At 51.2% G+C, this 22,502-nt stretch overlaps 1 protein-coding gene across 1 annotated transcript; it reads left to right on the forward strand.

The window, feature by feature from the left end:
- Positions 1 to 309: 309 nt before the first annotated feature.
- MRPL36 (mitochondrial ribosomal protein L36) lies at positions 310 to 639 on the forward strand. Its single transcript, XM_039522979.1, has one exon. It carries the CDS (start codon positions 310 to 312, stop codon positions 637 to 639), a length of 330 nt encoding a protein of 109 aa, XP_039378913.1.
- Positions 640 to 22,502: the final 21,863 nt, after the last annotated feature.

A 22,502-nucleotide genomic window follows, 5' to 3' on the forward strand; every position in this document is an offset into this window, starting at 1 on the left:
CCGCTCTTCACGTGACCTCGCCGCGCCCGAGCCGCGCTCCTCGGCCCCCGCTGCAGCTGCTTCGCCGCCGGCGAGCGAAGGTCGGTGGCTCGGACGGGGGGTGGGGCCGCTGGGGGGGCCTGGCCCGGCTCGTGGCAGCGCCGGGGTCAAGGGGCTTCCCCGGGCCGGAGCGGCCCTGTGCCTGCTTGGGCCGTTACCCGCGGCCGGGCGTTCGGGCTCCGCTGGTGGCCGGCGGGGCGGGGCGGGGCCCTGCCTGGGCCGCGGGGCGACAGGCCCCTGACTCGTCTCTTCTGCCGCAGGCGAGACAACATGGCGGCGCTGCTGGTGAAGACCCTGTTGGCGGCTGCCGCCGCCCCGCTGCGTTACCTCCGGCCCTGCGCGGCCCCGCGCCTGCCCTTCTCGTCCCTGGGCTTCGGACACGTCCTACCGACCGCGCCGGCGTTGGCCGCCAAGCAGCGCGGCCTGGTAGGTCAGCCGCTGCTTGCAAGCAGCCAGCTTCCAGGCGGCCAGACTGTCATGGGGATGAAAACAAAAGGTGTCATCAAAAGGCGCTGTAAGGACTGTTTTATTGTTCGCAGACGTGGACGATTATTTGTGTACTGTAAAACTCATCCCAGACACAAGCAACGACAGGCATAATTTCAGTGTTTTAATGAAAGTAAAACATCTGTTCTCTGAAAATGTCCCTCAGAAGACTAGTAAGCTTCCGAAGGAAAATACTAAACTAATTCTGCCTATGAAATGATGATCACTGTAAAGATTGCATATAGTACCAGAGTACACGTGAATGGCTACTGAGCTGTGGATATCTCACTATCTGGTGGATTGATCTGTTCCTATAACAGCTATGGCCCCTAATCAGTAAAAGTGGTGTAAATGACTCATTTATAGTAACTACGTTCCCAACAATAAAATTTGTGTTAAACTTAAATTTGCTTTGAGTTCCATGTATTTTTATTTCTTTTTGGTATGATATTTCAAACTGTAACAGATTTCATATAAGATGCTCAATAATAAAATAGAAAAAAACCCTTAAGTGATGGTGTTTTCCTACTTTCTCTAATAACTGTGGAGGTAATCACTAAAATGTTGGTAAATGAATATAATTTTTCCACCACGTAAGGGAGGGAGCAATTGTGGAGCTAAGTTTTCACTGTCTGTAAAGTTGTAAGGTATTTAATGCTTGTTACAGTTCAGAATCAAGATAAAATAATTGTAGTAATTTCAAGTGGTACAGCTTGTAGTACTGCAATAACAATGATAATTGTGCAACAACTTCTTGCTAGATCACAACTGCTATCAATCAAAAGCCTAATTAAAAAAATTAAACGAGTATAAACATAGTGTTTTACTTTGTTGTGTGATTTTGTCAATCCCTATAATTTATATACACACAGTATTGGCATAATTGTCAGAGGTTTGACTTACTTTTTTACTGATACACCAGCATAAATGTAACCCCTAGTGTAAAGACATCTTTACCAATATAGCTGTGCATTGGGGTGGGGCAGCATTCTACTACTTTAACTACAACTGGTATTGTTAGAGCAGTAAAACTTTTGTGCATGGAAAAGGTCTTAGTTTACTACTATTGCCAGCCAAGTTAACCTATGAGTTTGCTGATTTTCACCCACCAAAGACGTCAGTTGCTCACCATTAATATCCAATAGTGGGTTTGTTTTTCTAAAAATCAGTATTAATTATATATTTCAGAGTAGCAGCCATGTTAGTCTGTATCCGCAAAAAGAACAGGAGTACTTGTGGCGCCTTAGAGACTGACAAATTTATTTGAGCATAAGCTTTCGTGGGCTACAGCTCACTTCTTCGGATGCATGGAATGGAACATATATATGCGCGCACACACACAGAGAGCATGAAAAGGTGGGAGTTGCCCTACCAACTCTAAGAGGCCAATTAAGTAAGGGGGGAAAAAAAAAACTTTTGAAGTGATAATCAAGATAGCCCAGTACAGACAGTTTTTGATAAGAAGTGTGAGAATACTTACAAGGCGAGATAGATTCAATGTTTGTAGTGGCTCAGCCATTCCCAGTCCTTATTTAAACCTAAGGTGATTGTATCTAATTTGCATATCAATTCCAGCTCAGCAGTTTCTCCTTGGAGTCTGTTTTTGAAGCTTTTCTGTTGCAAAATTGCCACCCACAGGTCTGTCATTGAATGATCAGACAGGTTAAAGTGTTCTCCTACTGGTTTTTGAGTGTTATGATTCCTGATGTCAGACTTGTGTCCATTAATTCTTTTGCGTAGAGACTGTCCGCTTTGGCCAGTGTACATGTGTCACGGAGTGTGGGGGAGTCCGGCCCTGCACCCCTCTTCCTGAACTCACAGTGATTCTCAGCCGGCCAGTAAAACAGAAGGTTTATTGAACAACAGGAACACAGGATACGGCCCAGCTTGTGTTCAGAGCTAGGAACCCTCAATCTGGCCTTTCTGGGGGGTTCAGGATGCTTGGATCCCAGCCTAGGATCCCCTGAAACCCACCCCCCAGCTTCCAGAAACGAACTGACTCCACTCCCCACTTCCCTTTTGTCTAGCTACAGCCAGAGGTGAGACCTCCCCTCCCCCAGCCCAGGCTCATGTTACAGCTGCATACCTGTCTCTGCCTACTAAGCACACAGACAGCCCCTGCTCCATCACACCTCTCCCCCCTCCGAGACTGAACTGAGCGGGGTCACTGCCCAGTGACCTGGGGAAGTTCGGGGCCCCCTCTCCGGGACAGTGCGTCCGCTATCAGGTTGGCACTTCCCTTCACGTGGACCACGTCCATGTCATAGTCCTGCAGGAGCAGGCTCCACCTCAGGAGCTTGGCGTTGGCTCCTTTCATCTGGTGCAGCCAGGTCAGGGGAGAGTGGTCGGTGTACACGGTGAAGTGGCGCCCAAAGAGATATGGCTCCAGTTTCTTCAGGGCCCACATCATGGCCAGGCATTCCTTCTCGATGGCCACGTAGTTCTGCTCCCGGGGTAGCAACTTCTTGCTCAGGTACACGATGGGGTGTCTCTCCCCCTTTTCATCCTCCTGCATCAACACCGCCCCCAGCCCTGTGTCTGAGGCATCGGTAAACACCATAAAGGGCTTGTCAAAGTTTGGGTTTGCCAGAACTGGGCCTCTGAGCAGAGCCTCCTTCAGCGCCTGGAGAGCCTGCTGGCACTGCTCGGTCCAGACCACCTTGTCTGGCTTCCCCTTCTTGCACAGCTCAGTGATGGGGGCGGCTATGGCACTAAAGTGGGGCACGAACCTCCGATAGTACCCCGCCATCTCGATAAAAGCCTGGACCTGCTTTTTGGTCTGGGGAGCGGGCCAGTCTCTGATCGCCTCCACCTTGGCCGGTTCCGGCTTTAGGCAGCCGCTCCCCACCCGATGGCCCAGGTAAGATACTTCAGCCATCCCCACCTTGCACTTCTCAGCCTTGACGGTTAACCCCGCCTCCCGGAGTCGGTCCAGCACTTGTCTAACCTGGAGCACGTGATCCTCCCAGGTCTGGCTGAAGACGCAGATGTCATCAATATACGCCACAGCAAAACTCTCCATCCCCCTCAGTAGCTGATCCACCAGGCGCTGGAAGGTGGCCGGCGCTCCCTTGATGCCGAAGGGCAGGGTCAGAAACTCGTAGAGACCCAGAGGGGTGATAAAGGCCGATTTCAGCCTGGCATCTGCGTCCAGCGGCACTTGCCAGTAGCCCTTTGTAAGATCCATGGTGGTGAAGTACCGAGCGCCTCCCAGCTTGTCTAGGAGCTCGTCAGGCCTTGGCATGGGGTAGGCATCAGATACGGTGATGGCATTGAGCTTTCGATAGTCCACGCAGAACCGGATCGACCCGTCCTTCTTGGGGACCAGCACCACTGGGGAGGCCCAGGGGCTGGCGGATGGCTGGATCACCCCTAAAGCCAGCATGTCCCTGATCTCCCTTTCCAGGTCCTGGGCAGTCTTCCCGGTAACCCGAAAAGGGGAGCAGCGTATCGGGGGGTGTGCCCCAGTCTCTACCCGGTGGACGGTCAAGTTGGTGCGCCCAGGCTGGTTGGAAAACAACTGTCGGTACAGTTGCAGCACCCCTCTGATCTCAGCATGCTGAGCCGGGGTCAGCTGATCTGAGAGGGGAATCGCCTCAAGGGGGGAACCAGCCTTTGTCCCTGGGAATAGATCCACTAGAGGGTCATCCCCCGGCTCCTCCCAATGTCCACACACAGCCAACACCACATTCCCCCGGTCATAATATGGCTTCATCATATTCACATGGTACACCCGGCGGTGGTGCGCCCGGTTCGACAGCTCCACCACATAGTTTACCTCATTTAGTTGCTTGACAACCTTGAAGGGCCCTTCCCAGGCAGCCTGAAGTTTGTTTTTCCTCACGGGGATGAGAACCATCACTTAGTCCCCGGTGGCGAAGGCGTGGGCCCGCGCTATGCGGTCGTACCAGACCTTCTGCTTCCTCTGGGCTCGGGCCAGATTCTCCCTGGCCAGGCCCATGAGCTCGGTAAGTCTTTCCCGGAAGGTCAGGACATACTCCACCACCGACTCTCCATCGGGAGTGGCCTTCCCCTCCCATTCGTCTCTCATCAGGTCCAGGGGCCCCCTTACCCGCCTTCCATATAACAGTTCGAAAGGCGAAAACCCAGTAGACTCCTGGGGTACCTCCCTGTATGCAAACAGCAGGTGAGGTAAGTACTTGTCCCAGTCCTGTGGGTGCTGGTGCATGAATGTTTTTAGCATCATCTTTAGCGTCCCGTTGAACCTCTCCACCAGCCCGTTGGTCTGGGGGTGGTACGCTGAGGCCCAGCTGGGTCGGACCCCACATTTCTCCCACAGGGACTGGAGCAGCTCCGACATGAAGTTGGACCCATGGTCCGTTAAGACTTCCTGGGGGAACCCCACCCGGCTGAAAATGGTCATCAGCGCATCCGCCACGGTGTCTGCTTCGGTAGAGGACAAGGCCACTGCCTCGGGGTATCGAGTGGCGAAATCTACCACCACCAGGATGTATTTCTTCCCTGACCGGGTCGCCTTGCTGAGAGGCCCCACCATGTCCATGGCCACCTTCTGGAAAGGCTCTTCTATGATGGGCAAAGGCCTCAGAGCTGCTTTCCCCTTGTCCCGGGCCTTCCCCACCCGCTGGCAGGGGTCACAGGATTGGCAGTACTGCCGGACATGGGTAAAGACCCCAGGCCAGTAAAAGTTCTGTAGCAGCCTCTGCCTGGTGCGCCGGATTCCCTGGTGCCCTGTGAGGGGGATGTCATGGGCCAGGTACAGCAGCTTGTGGCGAAACTTCTGGGGAACCACCAGCTGCCTCCTAATCCCCCATGACTCCACCTCCCCACGGGGGGCCCATTCTCGGTACAGGAACCCCTTCTCCCACAGGAACCTCTCCTTGCAACCTCTCCTCATGGTCTGCGCTGCATTGAGGTCAGCCCAGTCCCTGGGCTTCTGCAAGGAGGGATCCTTCTGCACCTCGGCCTGGAACTCAGCAGCTGGGACAGGGATGGGGATCTGCTCTCTCTCACTGGCTGGGTCTGAGGCCGCAGCCTCTCTGGGTCGTGTCTCTGGGCGTTCCCTCCCTGCCAGGCACTCGGGCAGAGTACTTTCCCTGTTGTCAGGGTGCAGAGCCCTGCGCCGACTCTGACTACGGGTCACAATCAGGGTACCCCGGGTATTGCCGGGCCAGGTCTCGAGGTCCCCCCCCATTAGCACCTCTGTGGGCAAATGGGGGTGCACTCCCACATCCTTGGGGCCCTCCTTGACCCCCCACTTCAGGTGCACCCTCGCCACGGGCACCTTGAATGGGGTCCCGCTCACGCCCATCAGGGACAGGTAGGTATCAGGCACCATCCGATTTAGGCCCACCACCTCGGGCCGGGCCAGCGTCACCTCTGCGCCTGTGTCCCAGTACCCAGTGACCTTCTTCCCATCCACCTCCAGGGGAACAAGGCACTCGCTCCGGAGGGGCAGCCCCGTGGCCACCCTGTAGCAGAACCTTGTGTCCGGAGCATCCAGCCCCCCAGGGGCGCTGACCTGGGGCCCTCCTCCCTCCTTCCCAGGTGGGACGCTGCCAGCCCCCCTCTCTTGGGCATGTTGCCCCTCCTCCGATTGGGTCTTTACCCAGTCAACCCTCTGCGGGTTGGGTCTGCTCGGTCTGTCTCTGAGCTTGGGGCACTGGGCCCGTATGTGGCCTTGCTGGCCACAGTGGAAGCAGCCCATGTCTCGTGGGTCCCCTCGCGGGGGTCGGGTGGACCTGACGCTGGACGTTCCCCTTTTGTGGGGGTTCTCCAAAGGGCCCCGCTGGGAGGTCCCGTGGTGACTCTCTCTCTGCGTTGGGGCAGGCCTGCTCCCTCGAGACTCCTCCCTGCCATCCCCCGCCCAACTGTCCATGTATTGGTCGGCTAGCTGGCCTGCATGCTGCGGGTTCTCCGGCTTCTGGTCCATCAACCACCGCTTCAGGTCGGATGGGCACTGCTCATACAGGTGCTCCAGTACGACTAGGTCAAGCAGGTCCTCTCTAGTTTGGGCCCCAGCCGTCCACTTGCGGGCGTACCCCTGCGCCCGGTTGACCAGTTGCAGGTATGTGCCCTCCCGGGTCTTACGTTGACTCTGGAACCTCTTCCGGTACATCTCTGGGGTCAGCCCAAACTCGCGGAGCAGGGCCTCTTTGAACAGGTTGTAGTCCCGCGCCTCCGTCCCTTTCATTCGGCTGTACACCTCCACGGCGGTGGGGTCCAGTAAGGGGGTGAGGCACCGGATCCTGTCTGCGGGGTCCACCTCGTGCAGCTCGCAGGCGTTCTCAAAGGCCGTCAGGAAGGTGTCTATGTCCTCCCCCTCCTTCCGCCGGGCCAGGAAGTTCTTATCGAAGCTCTTTGTAGGCTTGACCCCCCCCTCGCTCACCGTAGCCGGGGCCTCCCTGCTTTTCAGCTGGGCCATGGCCAGCTCATGGTTGAGCTGCTTCTCCTTCTCTCTTTCTTCGAATTCGCGTTGCTTCTCTCTTTCCTCAAATTCGCGTTGCTTCTGCTTCTCCTCCAGCTCACGCTGGCTTTGTCTTTCCTCGTATGCCCTCTGTTCCTTACGCTCCTCCATCTCTTTCAGTTTGATCTCTCTCTCCAAGTCCAGCCGCCTGTGCTCCACGGAGGCCGAGCGTCGCCGGGACAATCCTCTGCTGGCCGGGGGGGGTCACGGTGCCCTCGGTAGCTGGGCTCCTCCTCCTCCTCCCCCTACGCTTAGGGGTGGGGGGTCCCGAGGGGCCCTCAGTGGCCGGCTGACCACTCCCAGCGGGTCCAGACACTGGTGCCTGTGCTGCATCTGCCCGGCTGCTTCCCTCAGAGACAGGGACCGGTTCATCCCTGCGATCTCTCTCCTCCAGCCGGGCAATCAGCTGGGCCTTGGTGAGCTTCCCATGGCGCAGCCCCCTCTGCTGGCACAGCTCCACCAGCTCACACTTGCGCTTCTGGGAATACATCTTCCCGCTGGCCGCTCGCAGGCCGGGGTGCTCGCTGCTCCCCACGGGTTCCAGGGGGACCCCTAGTGTGCCAGTCCCCGTACGGGCCACCACCTCTCTGCCAGGGTCGAGCTGCAGACTCCTCCGCCCCTGGGATCGCTCGCTGTGATCCCCCGGGGGACCCTGTTACTGCAAAGTCCTGCTCTCTGGCCACACTCGCCCAGGGGTGAATCGCCCCTTCGTTTTACTGCTCCCCAGTCACTTACTGCAGGAAGCGCCGTCCACGGGGTGCAGTCGATCCCACCGCTGCCACCAGTTGTCACGGAGTGTGGGGGAGTCCGGCCCTGCACCCCTCTTCCTGAACTCACAGTGACTCTCAGCCGGCCAGTAAAACAGAAGGTTTATTGAACAACAGGAACACAGGATACGGCCCAGCTTGTGTTCAGAGCTAGGACCCCTCAATCTGGCCTTTCTGGGGGGTTCAGGATGCTTGGATCCCAGCCTAGGATCCCCTGAAACCCACCCCCCAGCTTCCAGAAACGAACTGACTCCACTCCCCACTTCCCTTTTGTCTAGCTACAGCCAGAGGTGAGACCTCCCCTCCCCCAGCCCAGGCTCATGTTACAGCTGCATACCTGTCTCTGCCTACTAAGCACACAGACAGCCCCTGCTCCATCACAACATGGCAGAGGGGCATTGCTGGCACATGATGGCATATATCACATTGGTAGATGTGCAGGTGAATGAGCCCCTGATGGTGTGGCTGATGTGATTAGGTCCTATGATTATGTCACTTGAATAGATACATGGACAGAGTTGGCATTGGGCTTTGCTGCAAGGGTAGGTTCCTGGGTTAGTGTTTTTGTTCAGTGATGTGTGGTTGTTGGTGAGTATTTGCTTCAGGTTGGGGGGTTGTCTGTAAATGAGGACAGGTCTGTCCCCTAAGATCTGTGAGAGTGAGGGATCATCTTTCAGGATAGGTTGTAGATCTTTGATGATGCGCTGGAGAGGTTTTAGTTGGGGGCTGAAGGTGACAGCTAGTGGTGTTCTGTTATTTTCTTTGGGCCTGTCTTGTAGGAGGTGACTTCTGGGTACTTGTCTGGCTGTCAATCTGTTTTTTCACTTCAGCAGGTGGATATTGTAGTTTTAAGAATGCTTGATAGAGATCTTGTAGGTGCTTGTCTTTGTCTGAGGGATTGGAGCAAATGCGGTTGTATTTTAGACCTTGGCTGTAGACAATGGATCGTGTGGTGTGTCCTGGATGGAAGCGGAGGCATGTAGGTAAGTATAGCGGTCAGTATGTTTCCGGTATAGGGTGGTATTTATGTGTCCATCGGTTATTAGCACAGTAATGTCCAGGAAATGGACCGCTTGTGTGGATTGATCTAGGCTGAGGTGGGATGGAAATTATTGAAATCATGGTGGAATTCCTCAAGGGCTTCTTTTCCATGGCTCCAGATGATGTCATCAATAATAGCGCAAGTAGAGTAGGGGCATTAGGGGATGAGAGCTAAGGAAGCGTTGTTCTAAGTCAGCCATAAAAATGTTGGCATACTGTGGGGCCATGCAGGTACCCATAGCAGTGCCGCTGACTTGAAGGTATATATTGTCTCCAAATGTGAAATTATTGTGGGTGAGGACAAAGTCACAAAGTTCAGCCACCAGGTTAGCTGTGACATTATCGGGGATAGTGTTCCTGATAGCTTGTAGTCCATCTTTGTGTGGAATATTGGTGTAGAGGGCTTCTACATCCATAGTAGCTAGGATGGTGTTTTCTGGAGGATCGCCAATGGATTGTAGTTTCCTCAGGAAGTCAGTGGTGTCTCGAAGATAGCTGGGAGTGCTGGTAGCATAGGGAGAGAGAGAGAGTCCACATAGCCAGACAATCCTGATGTTAGGGTGCCAATGCCTGAGATGATGGGGCATCCAAGATTTCCAGGTTTATGGATCTTGGGTAGCAAATAGAATACCCCTGGTCGAGGTTCTGGGCATGTGTCTACAGATTTGTTCCTGTGCTTTGTCGGAGTTTTTTTAGCAGATGGTGTAGTTTCTTTAGGTAATCCTCAGTGGGATCAGAGGATAATGGCCTGTAGAATGTGGTGTTAGAGAGCTGTCTAGCAGCCTCTTGGTCATATTCCAATTTATTCATGATGACAACAGCACCTCCTTTGTCAGCCTTTTTTATTATGATGTCAGAGTTGTTTCTGAGGTTGTAGATGGTGTTGTGTTCAGCATGGCTGAGGTTATGGGGCAGGTGATGTTGTTTTTCCACAATTTCAGCCTTTGCACGTTGACGGAAGCAGTCTATTTAGAAGTTCCCATGTAGAAGACGGTCTGTTGTTTTGACCGTCCGGATGAGTCCACGCAGAATCCTTGTGTTTGTAGTGCTGGTAGGGAGGATTCTGTGGGTTAATATGCTGTTCAGAGGTATGTTGGAAATATTCTTTGAGTCGGAGATGTCGAAAGTAGGATTCTAGGTCACCACAGAACTGTATCGTGTTCATGGGTCTGGAGGGACAAAAGGAGAGGCCCCGAGATAGGACAGACTCTTCTGCCGGGCTAAGAGTATAGCTGGAAAGATTAACAATATTGTTGGGTGGCGTAAGGGAACTACTGTTGTGGCTCCTTGTGGCATGTAGCAGTTTAGATAGTTTAGTGTCCTTTTTCCTTAGTAGAGAGGCAAAGTTTGTTGTAAATGGCTTGTCTACTTTTTGTAAAGTCTATCCATGAGGAAGTTGGTGTGGAAGGTTGGTTTTTTTATGAGCGTATCCAGCTTTGAGAGCTCATTCTTAATCTTTCCCTGTTTGCTATATAGGATGCTGATCAGGTGGTTTCGCAGTTTCTTTGAGAGTGTGTGACACAGTCTCTCAGCATAGTTTGTGTGATATGTAGATTGTAATGGATTTTTTACCTTTAGTCCTTTTGGTATGATGTCCATCTGTGTATCTGTACAAGTTTTTTCATGAAGTTGATGGATTTCCACTCCATACGGCTAAATGCAGTGCCTTGCATAATGACAGGTTTCAGAGTAGCAGCCGTGTTAGTCTGTATCCGCAAAAAGAACAGGAGTATGTATTAATTATATATGCATCCATATAGTGAATATGAACTTTATGAACGTAAGAATGGCCATACAGGGTCAGACCAAAGGTCCATATAGCCCAGGGGTCTCAAACTCAAATGACCATGAGGGCCACATGAGGACTTATACATTGGCCCGAGGGCTGCATTACTGACACCTCCCCCCACCACCACCACCCTTGGGCCTGCCCCCACTCCTCCCCTTCCATGAGGCCCCGCCTCTTCCCTGCCCCCATTCCAACCCCTTCCCTGAAGTCCCCACCCCAACTCCGCCCCCTCCCTGCCCGAGGGGGTGCATGAGGGATGTGGCAGGGGCTCAGGGCAGGGAGATGGGATGAGGGGTACAGCAGGGGATTGGGGTGTGGGGTGCGGCAGGGGATCAGGGAAGGGGGTTGGGGTGCAGGCAGGGTGCAGGATATGGCAGGCGGTTGGGGTGTGGCAGGGGGCTCAGGGCAGGGGGTCAGAGCAGTGGGTTTTACTGCAGGAGGGGCTCTGGCCCGGCGCATACCAGGGCAGGGCAGGCTCCTTCCCTGCCCGCCCTGCTCCCGCGCCACTCCAGGAAGTGGCTGGAAGGTGGGGGAGCAGGGTGTTGCTGTTGCTTCAGGCACTGCCCCCAGCATCTCCCATTGTCTGGGAACAGGGAACCATGGCCAATGGGAGCTGCTGGAGGTGGTGCCTGAAGCAACATCAACACACACACCTGTGTCCCTCCTCCCACAGGTTCCGTCCACTTCCCGGAGCGGCACAGGGGCAGGGCGGGCAGGCAGGCAAGCATGGAGGGAGCCTGCCCTGCCCCCAGTGCGCGTCGGGCCAGAGCCACTCTAGGTAAATGCTGGAGGAGGGCGGGGGGGGGCTGCGAGGACCTTGCGGGCCACAGAAAATAAGCTCATGGGCTGTGTGTTTTGAGACCCTTGATCTAGCCCAATATCCTGTCTTCCGATAGTGGCCAATGCCAGGTGCCCCAGAGGGAATGAACAGAACAGGTAATCATCAAGCAATCCGTCCCCTGCCACCAGTTCCCAGCTTCTGGCAAACAGAGACTAGGAATACTATCCCTGCCCATTCTGGCTAATAGCCATTGATGGCCCTATCCTCCATGAACTTATCTAGTTCTTTTTTGAACCCTGTTATAGACTTGGCCTTCACAGCATCCTCTGGCAAGGAGTTCCACAGGTTGGCTGTGCGTTCTGTGGAAAAAATATTTCCATTTGTTTGTTTTAAACCTGCTCCCTATTAATTTCATTTGGTGACTCCTAGTTCTTGTGTTATGAGAAGGAGTAAATAACACTTCCTTATTTACTTTCTCCACACCAGTGATGATTTTATAGATCTATCATATTCCTCCCCGCCCCCATAGTCGTCATCTCTCCAAACTGAAAAGTCCAATTCATATTAATCTCCACATATGGAAGCCATTTCATACCCCTAATAATTTTTGTTGCCCTTCTCTGTACCTTTTCCAATTCCAATATATCTTTTTTGAGATGAGGTGATCACATTTGCATGCCTTATTCAAGATGTGGGCATACCACTGATTTATATAGAGGCGATATGATAGGTCTTATTTTCTATCCCTTTCTTGATGATTCCCAACATTCTGTTCATTTTTTTTGACTGATGCTGCACATTGAGCGGATGTTTCCAGAGAACTATCCACATTCACTCCAAGATCTCTTTCTTGAGTGGTGACAACTAATTTAGACCCTATCATTTTATATGTATATTTGGGATGTTTTCCAATGTGCATTTCTTTGCTTTTATCAACATTGAATTTCATTTACCATTTTGTTGCCCAGTCATCCAGTTTTGAGAGAGCCTTTTGTAGCTCTTCACAGTCTGCCTGGGACTTAACTATCTTGAGTAGTTTTGTATCATCTTCAAATTTTGCCACCTGTTTACCCATTTTTCCAGATCATTTATGAATACGTTGAATAGCACTGGTCCCAGTACAGACCTCTGGGACACCATTATTTACATCTCTCCCTTCTGAAAACTGACAGTTTATTCCTACCCTTTGTTTCCTATCTTTTAACCAGTTACCAGTCCATGAGAGGACCTTCCTTCTTATCGCATGATAGCTTACTTTGCTTAAGAGCCTTTGGTGAGGGACCTTGTCAAAGGCTTTCTGAAAATCTAAGTACGCTACGTAAGAATGGCCGTACTGGATCAGACCAAAGGTCCATCCAGCTCAGAATCCTATCTACCGACTGGCCAATGCCAGGTGCCCCAGAGGGAGTGAACCTAACAGGTAATGATCAAATGATCTCTCTTCTGCTGTCCATCACCACCCTCTGACAAACAGAAGCTAAGGACACCATTCCTTATTCATCCTGGCTAATAGCCATTAATGGACTTAACCTTCATGAATTTAACCAGTTCTCTTTTAAACCCAGTTATAGTCCTAGCCTTCACAACCTTCTCAGGCAAGAAGTTCCACAAGTTGACTATGTGCTGTGTGAAGAACGTCCTTTATTTGTTTTAAACCTGCTGCCCATTAACTTCATTTGGTGGCCCCTAATTCTTATGGGAACAAGTAAATAACTTTTCCTTATTCACTTTCTCCCCATAACTCATGATTTTATATACCTCTATCACATCCCCCCTTAGTCACCTCTTTTCCAAGCTGAAAAGTTCTAGCCTCTTTAATTTCTCCTCATATGGGACCTGTTCCAAATCCCTAATCATTTTAGTTGCTCTTCTCTAAACCTTTTCTAATGGCAGTATATCTTTTTTGAGATGAGACTACATCTGTACACAGTATTCAAGATGTGGGCGTACCATGGATTTATATAAGGGCAATAAGATATTCTCCCTCTTATTCTCTAGCCCCTTTTTAATGATTCCTAACATTCTGTTTGCTTTTTTGACTGTCGCTGCATACTGCGTGGATGCCTTCAGAGAACTATCCACGATGACTCCAAGATCTTTTTCCTGATTAGTTGTATCTAAATTAGCCCCCATCATATTGTATGTATAGTTGGGGTTATTTTTTCCCGATGTGCATTACTTTACATTTATCTACATTAAATTTCATTTGCCATTTTGTTGCCCAATCTGCTGGATCCCCTTGTCCACATGCTAGTTGACCACGTCAAACAATTCTAGTAGATTGGTGAGGCACGATTTCCCTTTACAAAAACCATGTTGACTCTTCCCCAACAAATTGTGTTCATTTATGTTTTTTACTATAGTTTCAGCTAGTTTGCCCGGTACTGAAGTCAAGCTTACCGGCCTGTAATTGCCGGGATCACCTCTGGAGGCCTTTTAAAAAATTGGCATCATATTAGCTATCCTCCACTCATTTGGTACAGAAGCTGATTTAAATGACATTTAGTAGTCCTGCATTTTTACATTTGAGTTCCTTCAGAACTCTTGGGTGAATACCATCTGGTCCTGGTGACTTATTACTCTTTACTTTATCAATGTGTTCCAAAACCTTGTCTAATGACATCTCCATCTGGGACAGTTCCTCAGATGTGTCACCTAAAAAGAATGGCTCAGGAATCTCCCTCAGCCATGAAGACTGATGCAAAGAACTCATTTAGTTTCTCCACAATGGCCTTATTGTTCTTGAGTGCTCCTTGATCATCCAGTGTCCTCACTAGTTGTTTGACAGGCTTCCTGCTTCTGATGTACTTAAAAAAAAATTACCTCTTAGTTTTTGAGTCTTTGGCTAGCTGTTCTTCAAATTCCTTTTTGGCCTTCCTAATTATATTTTTATACTTCATTTGCTAGAGTTTATGCACCTTTCTATTTTCCTTACTAGTATTTAACTTCCACTTTTTAAAGGAAGCCTTTTTGCCTCTCACTGCTTCTTTTACTTTGTTGTTTAGCCACGGTGGCACTTTTTTGTTCTCTTACTATGTTTTTTAATTTGAGATTTACATTTAAGTTGAACGTCTATTATGGTATCTTTAAAAAGTTTCCATGCCACTTTTAAGGGTTTCACTTTTGGCACCGGACTTTTTAATTTCTGTTTAACTAACTTTCTCATTTTTGTGTAGTCCCGCTTTCTGAAATTAAATGCTACGGTGTTGGGCAGCTGTAGTGTTTTCCCTGCCACAGGGATGTTAAATTTAATTATATTATGGTCACTATTACCATGCAGTCCAGCTATATTCACCTCTTGGACCAGATTCTGTGCTCCAGTTAAGACTAAATCAAGAATCGTCTCTCTTTTTATGGGTTCCAGGACTAACTGCTCCAAGAAGCAGTCATTTAAGGTGTCAAGAAACTTTCTCTCTGCATCCTGTACTGAGGTGACATGTACCCAGTCAATATAGGGATAGATGAAATCCCCCAATATTATTGAGTTTTTTATTTTTATAGCCTTTCTAATCTTCATGAGCATTTCACAGTCACTATCACCATCATGGTCAGGTGGTCGGTAATATATCTCTCCTACTATATTCTGATTATTAGAGCTTGTAATTACTATCCGTTGAGATTCTATGGTATAGTTTGGTTCATTTAAGATTTTTACTTCATTTGATTCTACGCTTTCTTTCATATATAGTGCCACTCTCCTGTGACCTGTTCTGTCCTTTGATAATATTTTGTACCATGGTGATACTGTGTCCCATGGATTATCTTCATTCCACCAAATTTCTGTTAAGCCTATTATATCAATATGCTCATTTAATACGAGGCACTCTAGTTCATCCATCTTCTAGCATTTGTATATAAGCATTTTAAAAACTTGTCACTTTGTTGCTGTCTTCCAGTACATGATGTAATTGAATGGGACTCTTTTTTTCTTTCACTGTTTCTCATCAGATCTTACCCATATTTTATCATCTTCCATTCTCTCCTCCTTACTAGGTCATAGAGAATCTCCATTAATAGATCCTCCCATAAAAAACAGTGTTCCTCTTTTTTTTTACATCCATGTGTGGAATTAATTTTATATGCACCAATATTGAGCTGATGTGGGGTGGGGATAGGGCCGAGGGGTTGAATGTGGGAGGGAGCTCAGGGCTGGGGCAGAGTCTTGGGGTGCTAGGGGTGCAGGCTCTGGGGTGGGGCAGGGGATGAGGTGTTTGGGGGCTGCAACAACGACTCCTCCCAACCCTCTTGCCGCAGCAGCGCCAGGGGAGAGGCGCCTTTCTCTGCCTGCGCAGCCATTGATAGCCTGCCATGCAGCTTAGAGAGAACTTATCCCCTGAGGGATATCTCCATCCGAACCATGTGCTCCTCTGCATCTGTCGACTTTCCCCCAGCTCTTAGTTTAAAAACTACTGTACAACCTTTTAAATTTTAAGTGCCAGCAATTTGCTTCCATTTTGGTTTAGGTGGAGCCCACCCTTCCTATTTAGGCTTCCTCTTTCCCAAAAGTTTCCCCAGTTCCTAATAAATCTTAAACCTCCTCCTCCCTACACCATTGTTTCCTCCACACATCGAAACCCTGCAGTTCTGCTTGTCTAAGTGGCCATGCGCTTGGAACTGGAAGCATTTCGAGAATACTACTGTGGAGGTCCTGGATTTAAATCTCTTACCTGGCAGCCTAAATTTGGCCTCCAGGACTTCTCTCCTATCCTTCCCTATGTCATTGATACCTACATATACCACAACGACCGGCTCCTCCCCAGCACTTACACATACATTTATCTAGATGTCTCAAGAGCTCTGCAACCTTCGCACCAGGCAGGCAAGTCACCATACAGTTCTTCCAGTAATCATAAACCTAGCTATATGTGTTTCTAATGATTGAAATCCCCATAACTATTACCTGTCTCTTCCTAATAACTGGAGTTCCCTCCCCCGGAAAGGTATCCTCAGTGCGAGAGAATATCATGACATCGTCTGGAAGAGGAAGGTCCCAACTAGGGGATCATTTCCCTCAGCTCCAGTTGGATGTTCTCCTTCCCTGAGACTTTCATTCTCTTCAACAGCAGAAAGGCCGTCAGACCAGGGGTTGGACTGTTCTACTGTGTCCCGGAAAGTCTCACCTATGTACTTCTCTGTCTTCCTTAGCTCCTCCAGTTCAGCCACTCTGGTCTCCAAAGCCTTTACACAATCCCTGAGGGTCAGGAGCTCCTTGCACCAAATGCACACACATGTCACCTGCACATATTAGGATCCACATTATTTGCAGTGGGTTTCTATAATGATGTGATCCCTTATACATAGTGTATGGGGAAACTAGTTATAACCCAGGCGTCTCAAATGTGGCCCATGGGGCTATTTCCTGTGGCCCGCCAAGCGGCCTGTGCCTGCCTCCCCCAGCCTACCTCCAGACCAGGGGTGGGCAACCTACACCCGTGGGATTGCCCCCTCGAGCCCCGCACTGCTTCATGAAGCAGCTGGAACCATGTCCCTGTGGCCAGTGGAGGGGTAGGGGGGAAGCAGTGGCTTTGCGTTTTGCCCTGTTTTCTAGGCACACACCACACACACCCCCACGGGAACAGGGAACCGCGGCCAATGGGAGCTTTGGGGGAGGTACCAGGAAGCGCGGCAAGCAGCAGGCGGAACCCTGTGTCCCCCTCCCCCAGGGAGTGCAGGGACATGGTTCCAGCTACTTTCCGGAGTGAGGCTGGGGCCCTGCAAACTTGCATCAACACAATTCCAACGGTCAACTTTCGCACTCCAAACTGGTTCCCGACTGATTGGTAGCTGTCTGGAGTTGCCAGTTTCCAGATTGCAATAGCCACCCGCTTCTCCACTGGCAGGGCAGCTCTCAATCTCGTGTCTTTGCGCTGCAGGGTGGGGGCGAGCTCCTCACACAGTCCCATGAAAGTGGCTTTTCTCATCCGAAAGTTCTGCAGCCACTGCTCGTCATCCCAGACTTGCATGATGATGTGATCCCACCAGTCAGTGCTTGTTTCCCGAGCCCAAAAGCGGCGTTCCACGGTGCTGAGCATGTCTGTGAATGCCACAAGCAATTTCGTGTCGTATGCATTACGTGACTCGCTATCATCGTCAGACTCCTCATTGTCACTTTGGATCTTAAGGAATAGCTCAACTGCCAAACGTGATGTGCTGGCGAGACTCGTCAGCATATTCCTCAGCAGTTCGGGCTCCATTTCCCGCAAACCAAAACGGAACACAGAATCGCGCTGCACAGAAACCGTTGAAAGATGCAAGATGGCGCCAAACTTTGAGGGAAAAACAGGGATTGCTGGGATGTGAAGCGATGCATCATGGGGCATTGGGACAGGAAGCAGAATGACCCGCACCCTCCACCCCTTTCCCACAGCGCCAGAATGGGAAGAGGTTCTCTGTGGGATAGCTGCCCAGAATGCACCACTCCCAACACCGCTGCAAACAGGGCCTGCCTTAGGCCGATTTGCCCGATTCCCCCGAATTGGGCCCCGTGCCTCAGGGGGCCCCGCGCCAGCAGCGTCTCTCCCGGAAGCAGCAGCTGTTGTTGCTAGGCAACTAGAGACGCTGGCCGGCAGAGGGCGGAGGCAGAGGCAGAGGCAGAGGCAGCCCTGGCTGTACTTGCAGGTTATGAGGGGGAAGGGGCAAGGGGGGAAGGCACATGTGCTTCGCAGCCTTCCTTCCCCTCCCCCACCCCCAGCACTCACCTGGAGGAGACGCTGAGGGAGCTTCTGATCTGGTGGGAGACATGAATCTCTGCAGTGGACCTCACCCACCTGAGCAGCTGCTGGGGCTTCCAACGGTGAGTGTTTGACCCTGTGATTCCCCGTAGGTTTGTAATATTGGGTTGGTTTTGTGGTTTATGTGGTGTTGGTGTTTGAGGGTGAGTTTGTGGCTGCCTGTGTCTGTTTCAAAACTAAAGTCAGGATCATGTAACCCAGGAAAAAAGCCCCGAGCCGGTACTAAGTGCTGTGAACTCCAGGTGAGAGAGAGGGAGGTTTGGAGGAGGAAATCAAATACATCAAGAGGAGAGAATGCAAAAGGTCTGCAACATGGCAGGCTGAGACTTTTATCTCCCCTCCCCCCCCCCCGCAGGAGGGGAAACTGAGGCACTGAGTGATCAGATTCCCCTCTCCAAATTATTTGCAAAGGAGGAGGACGGAGGCTCCTATCCAAACCAGTTCCCTTCCCATCAATTCTGCTTTCCCTGCTGCAAGACCGCTGTAGGGGCTGAATATTTCCATTAAACCATGGCTCCTTCATATGCCCTGCAACAATAAAATAGACCGGCTTTGGGGTGGGGGGAATAGCCCCCCTCAAAGCTTTGTGGATATTAAGGTTTTTGGGGGGGGGAATGATAATATTCTAGATCAATCAGATGCCCAGCTCAGCTTTCTAGCCATCCAGCAGCTTTAGGGCAGGGAAGGTAGGTGCTCTTGGTGCAGAGTGGTCGCAAAACAGGGGTGAATTTAGCGGGGGGTTGAGGGGTCCGCTTGAAATCCCACCCGATGCAGCCACACAGAATCATTGGCAGTGCTGGGAGAGGCCAGGAGTGGAAGCAGGTGGCCTGGGGGTGGGGGGACATTTGCCCTCAGTCCTGGGCTCTGGGATGGACTAGGCTGGGTGGTGGGTTCAGTCTAGTCTTCCAGCCTGTTGCTCTCACTGGGGTTTGTGGTTTTCATCTGGCTCCACCGAAAAGATCAAACAAGCCCAGTAGAAAAGGGGAGTGAGAGAGGCAGGAAGGAGTTTGTAAGGGTTTTAAGTGACCCATCAGCGAAAGAGTAAAGCCAGAGTTTGACTGGGTTTCCCCCCAGCCACCACTCCTGCAAACACTGGGCAAGGGGCAGCTCCATCCCCCACTGAGGCTATGGTGAGGGGCAACAGGGGAGGAAGGAAGCCACATGGCAGTCCCTTCCCCCCAGCACCTCCCTCCAGCCCCCAAACTCTGTCCCAAAGCTTGCACCCACCCCTCCGCACTCCTTCCCAGAGCCTGCACCCCACCCCGTGCCCCAGCCCAGAGCCTGCACCCAGCACCCAAACTCCATCCCACTCAGCCCTGGGCAAAGCCCCTTGGTCTGGCTCCCAGCCCCTCTTCAAGGGTTGCAGCTGTCTGGAGGTGCCTGCCTTCCACACCTTCCTCATTCACACCTCATTCATTCAATAGGGCAATTGATTACAAAATGGAGGGAAGATCTTATTCTACTTCTAGCAAAAAGACATTTTTCTTTTACCTTAATTATACTACCTTATATAGCATCCGAAGAAGTGGGTATTCACCCACGAAAGCTCATGCTGCAAAACGTCTGTTAGTCTATAAGGTGCCACAGGATTCTTTGTTGCTTTTACAGATCCAGACTAACACGGCTACCCCTCTGATACTATACTACCTTAGGGGCCCGCTATAATATATTACTAACGTTCAATACAAAGTCATGTAAAAGTTATACAAAAATGCATAATGCAGAGATTTATCTACAACTGCATTGATTGACTGCTGTGTGCAGTAATATAGTGACCCCTGGGTCTTTGAATGAGGCTTTATACTCGGGGGGGGGTGCAGCGGCGAGTCGGGGGCAAGCGGGTGGGCAAGCAGCAGGTGGGCAAAGAGGTGAGCAGTGAGCCAGCAGGGGTTCTGGGGTGGGCATGGGGGTTTCTGGCAGGGGAGGGAGAAAGTGAAAGGAGGCGAGTGGTGGGTGGGGGACTGACTAGGAGGGACGCAGCAAGTCAGCGGGGGACTAGGGGGTGAAGAGGGGTGTGATGGTGGGGCCGAGCGGGGAGGAGGCAGGTCCTATTTTACTGCTGTGATCTGGTCACCCTATGTGTGCCAGGTTTCAGAGTAGCAGCCGTGTTAGTCTGTATCTGCAAAAAGAACAGGTGTAATTGTGGCACCTTAGAGACTAACAAATTTATTTCAGCATAAGCTTTCATGGGCTACAGCCCACTTCTTCGGATGCATAGAATGGAATACTTCTTTTTGCCTATGTGTGCTGTTTCTCCCTCCCCCCCCAAGCCTTCGTCTTTGGCCCACAGCTGTTTCGACGGGGTGGCGCTGAGGAAGGAGGGTTTGTTTCTGCGAGGCGGGTGGCGCTGGTGTGGGGGGCAGTGTTTCAACGGGGCCGGGCGGTGCTGGGGGGAAGGAGGGGGCATAAAATAAACATTATTGAAGAAAATCAGTTGTACAACTATCAAAACATAAATTATTTTCCTAATATGAAAGTGAAAATCTATAATTAATATTCTTTTAGAATGTGGTGACTTCTGTCAATATGGGCAAGAGATCAAGAGATATTGGTAGAAAGTACCCAAGTGGGAGTAAGAAAAGAGCCATATACAATATGATGTAATGTATGTAATATATAATTTTGTTATTATGTATATAGTCATGGAAAGTAAATAATACATGTAAATAATACATGGAAGAAATGAAAGGTGGGTTTTTTTAAGTGTTTTTTTTTAAGTCATCCTGGCCGGCGCCCCGTCGAAACTGTTCGAATTGGGCCCCGCACTTCCTAAAGCCGGCCCTGGCTGCAAATGTGGCCACACTGCAGCGCTGTCAGCTGTCAGTGTGGCCACACTGCTGCGCTTTCCCTACACAGCTGTACGAAGATAGCTTTAACTCCCAGCGCTGTACAGCTGCAAGTGTAGCCAAACCCGCAGTGATCAATTGCTACCCGGACCCACAGGAGTTAACAGCGTATGGAATTCAGTGGTTGCATTGCCTCAGAACAGACTGGGTTCTATTCAGACAGTGGGACTGGACCAGATTGTGATGGGAAATAGAACCTTGCGGATAGGTATGATGTGTGGGACTGAGTTTGTTACCCACCACTACCACTGAACAGCCTGCAGGAAATACATCACATCTCTCTATGTGAGACAGATGCATATATATCTATCATTCTCTATAGAGATAGGGTTTGGCTACACTTGCAGGTGTGCAGCGCTGGGAGTTACAGCTGTCTTCGTACAGCTGTGTAGGGAAAGCGCTGGAGTGTGGCCACACTGATAGCTACCAGCGCTGCAAGGTGGCCACATTTGCAGCGCTCTTGGGAGTGGTGCATTCTGGGCAGCTATCCCACAGAGCACCTCGTCCCATTTTGGCACCATGGGTTGTGGGAAGGGGGCGGAGGGTGTGGGTCATTCTGCTTCCTGTCCCAGCGCCCCGTGATGCATCGCTTCACATCCCAGCAATCCCTGTTTTTCCGTCCACGTTTGGCGCCATCTTGACTCTCTCAGCGGTTTCTGTGCAGCGCGATTTCTGTGGGAAACGGAGCCCGAACTGCTGAGGAATATGCTGACGAGTCTGGCCACCAAGTACTGGCTACTGTGACTGGCTAACTTCCTCCTGGCTTGAGAATAGCTCCTGGCTGCATGCCTCCTGGGACTCCGGGGTGTCTCCCCCCAACCCAGTACCCTCACTCTCGGTTTCCTCCTCCCCCTCTCCCTCCCTCTCCCCCCCCGCTCTGAAGTGTCCATCGTGGTCCTCGGATTGGTGGTGGGGTCACCCCCCAAGTATCGTGTCCAGCTCTTTGTAAAAACGGCAGGTCATGGGGGCAGCGCCGGAGCGGCGGTTTCCCTCGCGGGCTTTGCAATAGGCACTCCGCAGCTCCTTCACTTTAACCCTGCACTGCAGCATGTCCCGGTCATGGCCCCTTTCCAGCATGGCCTTTGATATCTGCCCACAGGTATCGTAATTCCTACGGCTGGAGCGCAGCTGGGACTGCACAGCTTCCTCACCAAAAACACTGATGAGGTCCAGCAACTCGCCATTGCTCCATGTTGGGGCTCGCTTGGCGCGTGGAGGCATGGTCACCTGGAAAGATTCACTGATTGCACTCCACACCTGGCTGAGCAAACAGGAAGGGGATTTTTAAAATTCCTGGGGCATTTAAAGGGCGGGTCACCTGAGGCCAGGGCAGTAGAGTTCGAACTGATGAGCAGAGTGGCTGAACAGGCATTCTGGGATACCTCCAAATACCTCTGGAGGCCAATAACAGCGCTTTTGGTGGCCACACTGGCAGAGCAGCGCTGCATCACCAGCGCTGCAGTCGTTATTCCCCAGGCAGAGGTGGAGTCCATGCAGCGCTGTAGCCAGGGAGATACAGCGCTGTATGTGCCTTGCAAGTGTGGACGGTGAGTGAGTTGCAGCGCTGTAAAGCCACC

Source organism: Mauremys reevesii, linkage group 2 (assembly GCF_016161935.1).
Source record: "Mauremys reevesii isolate NIE-2019 linkage group 2, ASM1616193v1, whole genome shotgun sequence".
In the NCBI taxonomy this organism is placed as follows: domain Eukaryota; kingdom Metazoa; phylum Chordata; order Testudines; family Geoemydidae; genus Mauremys; species Mauremys reevesii.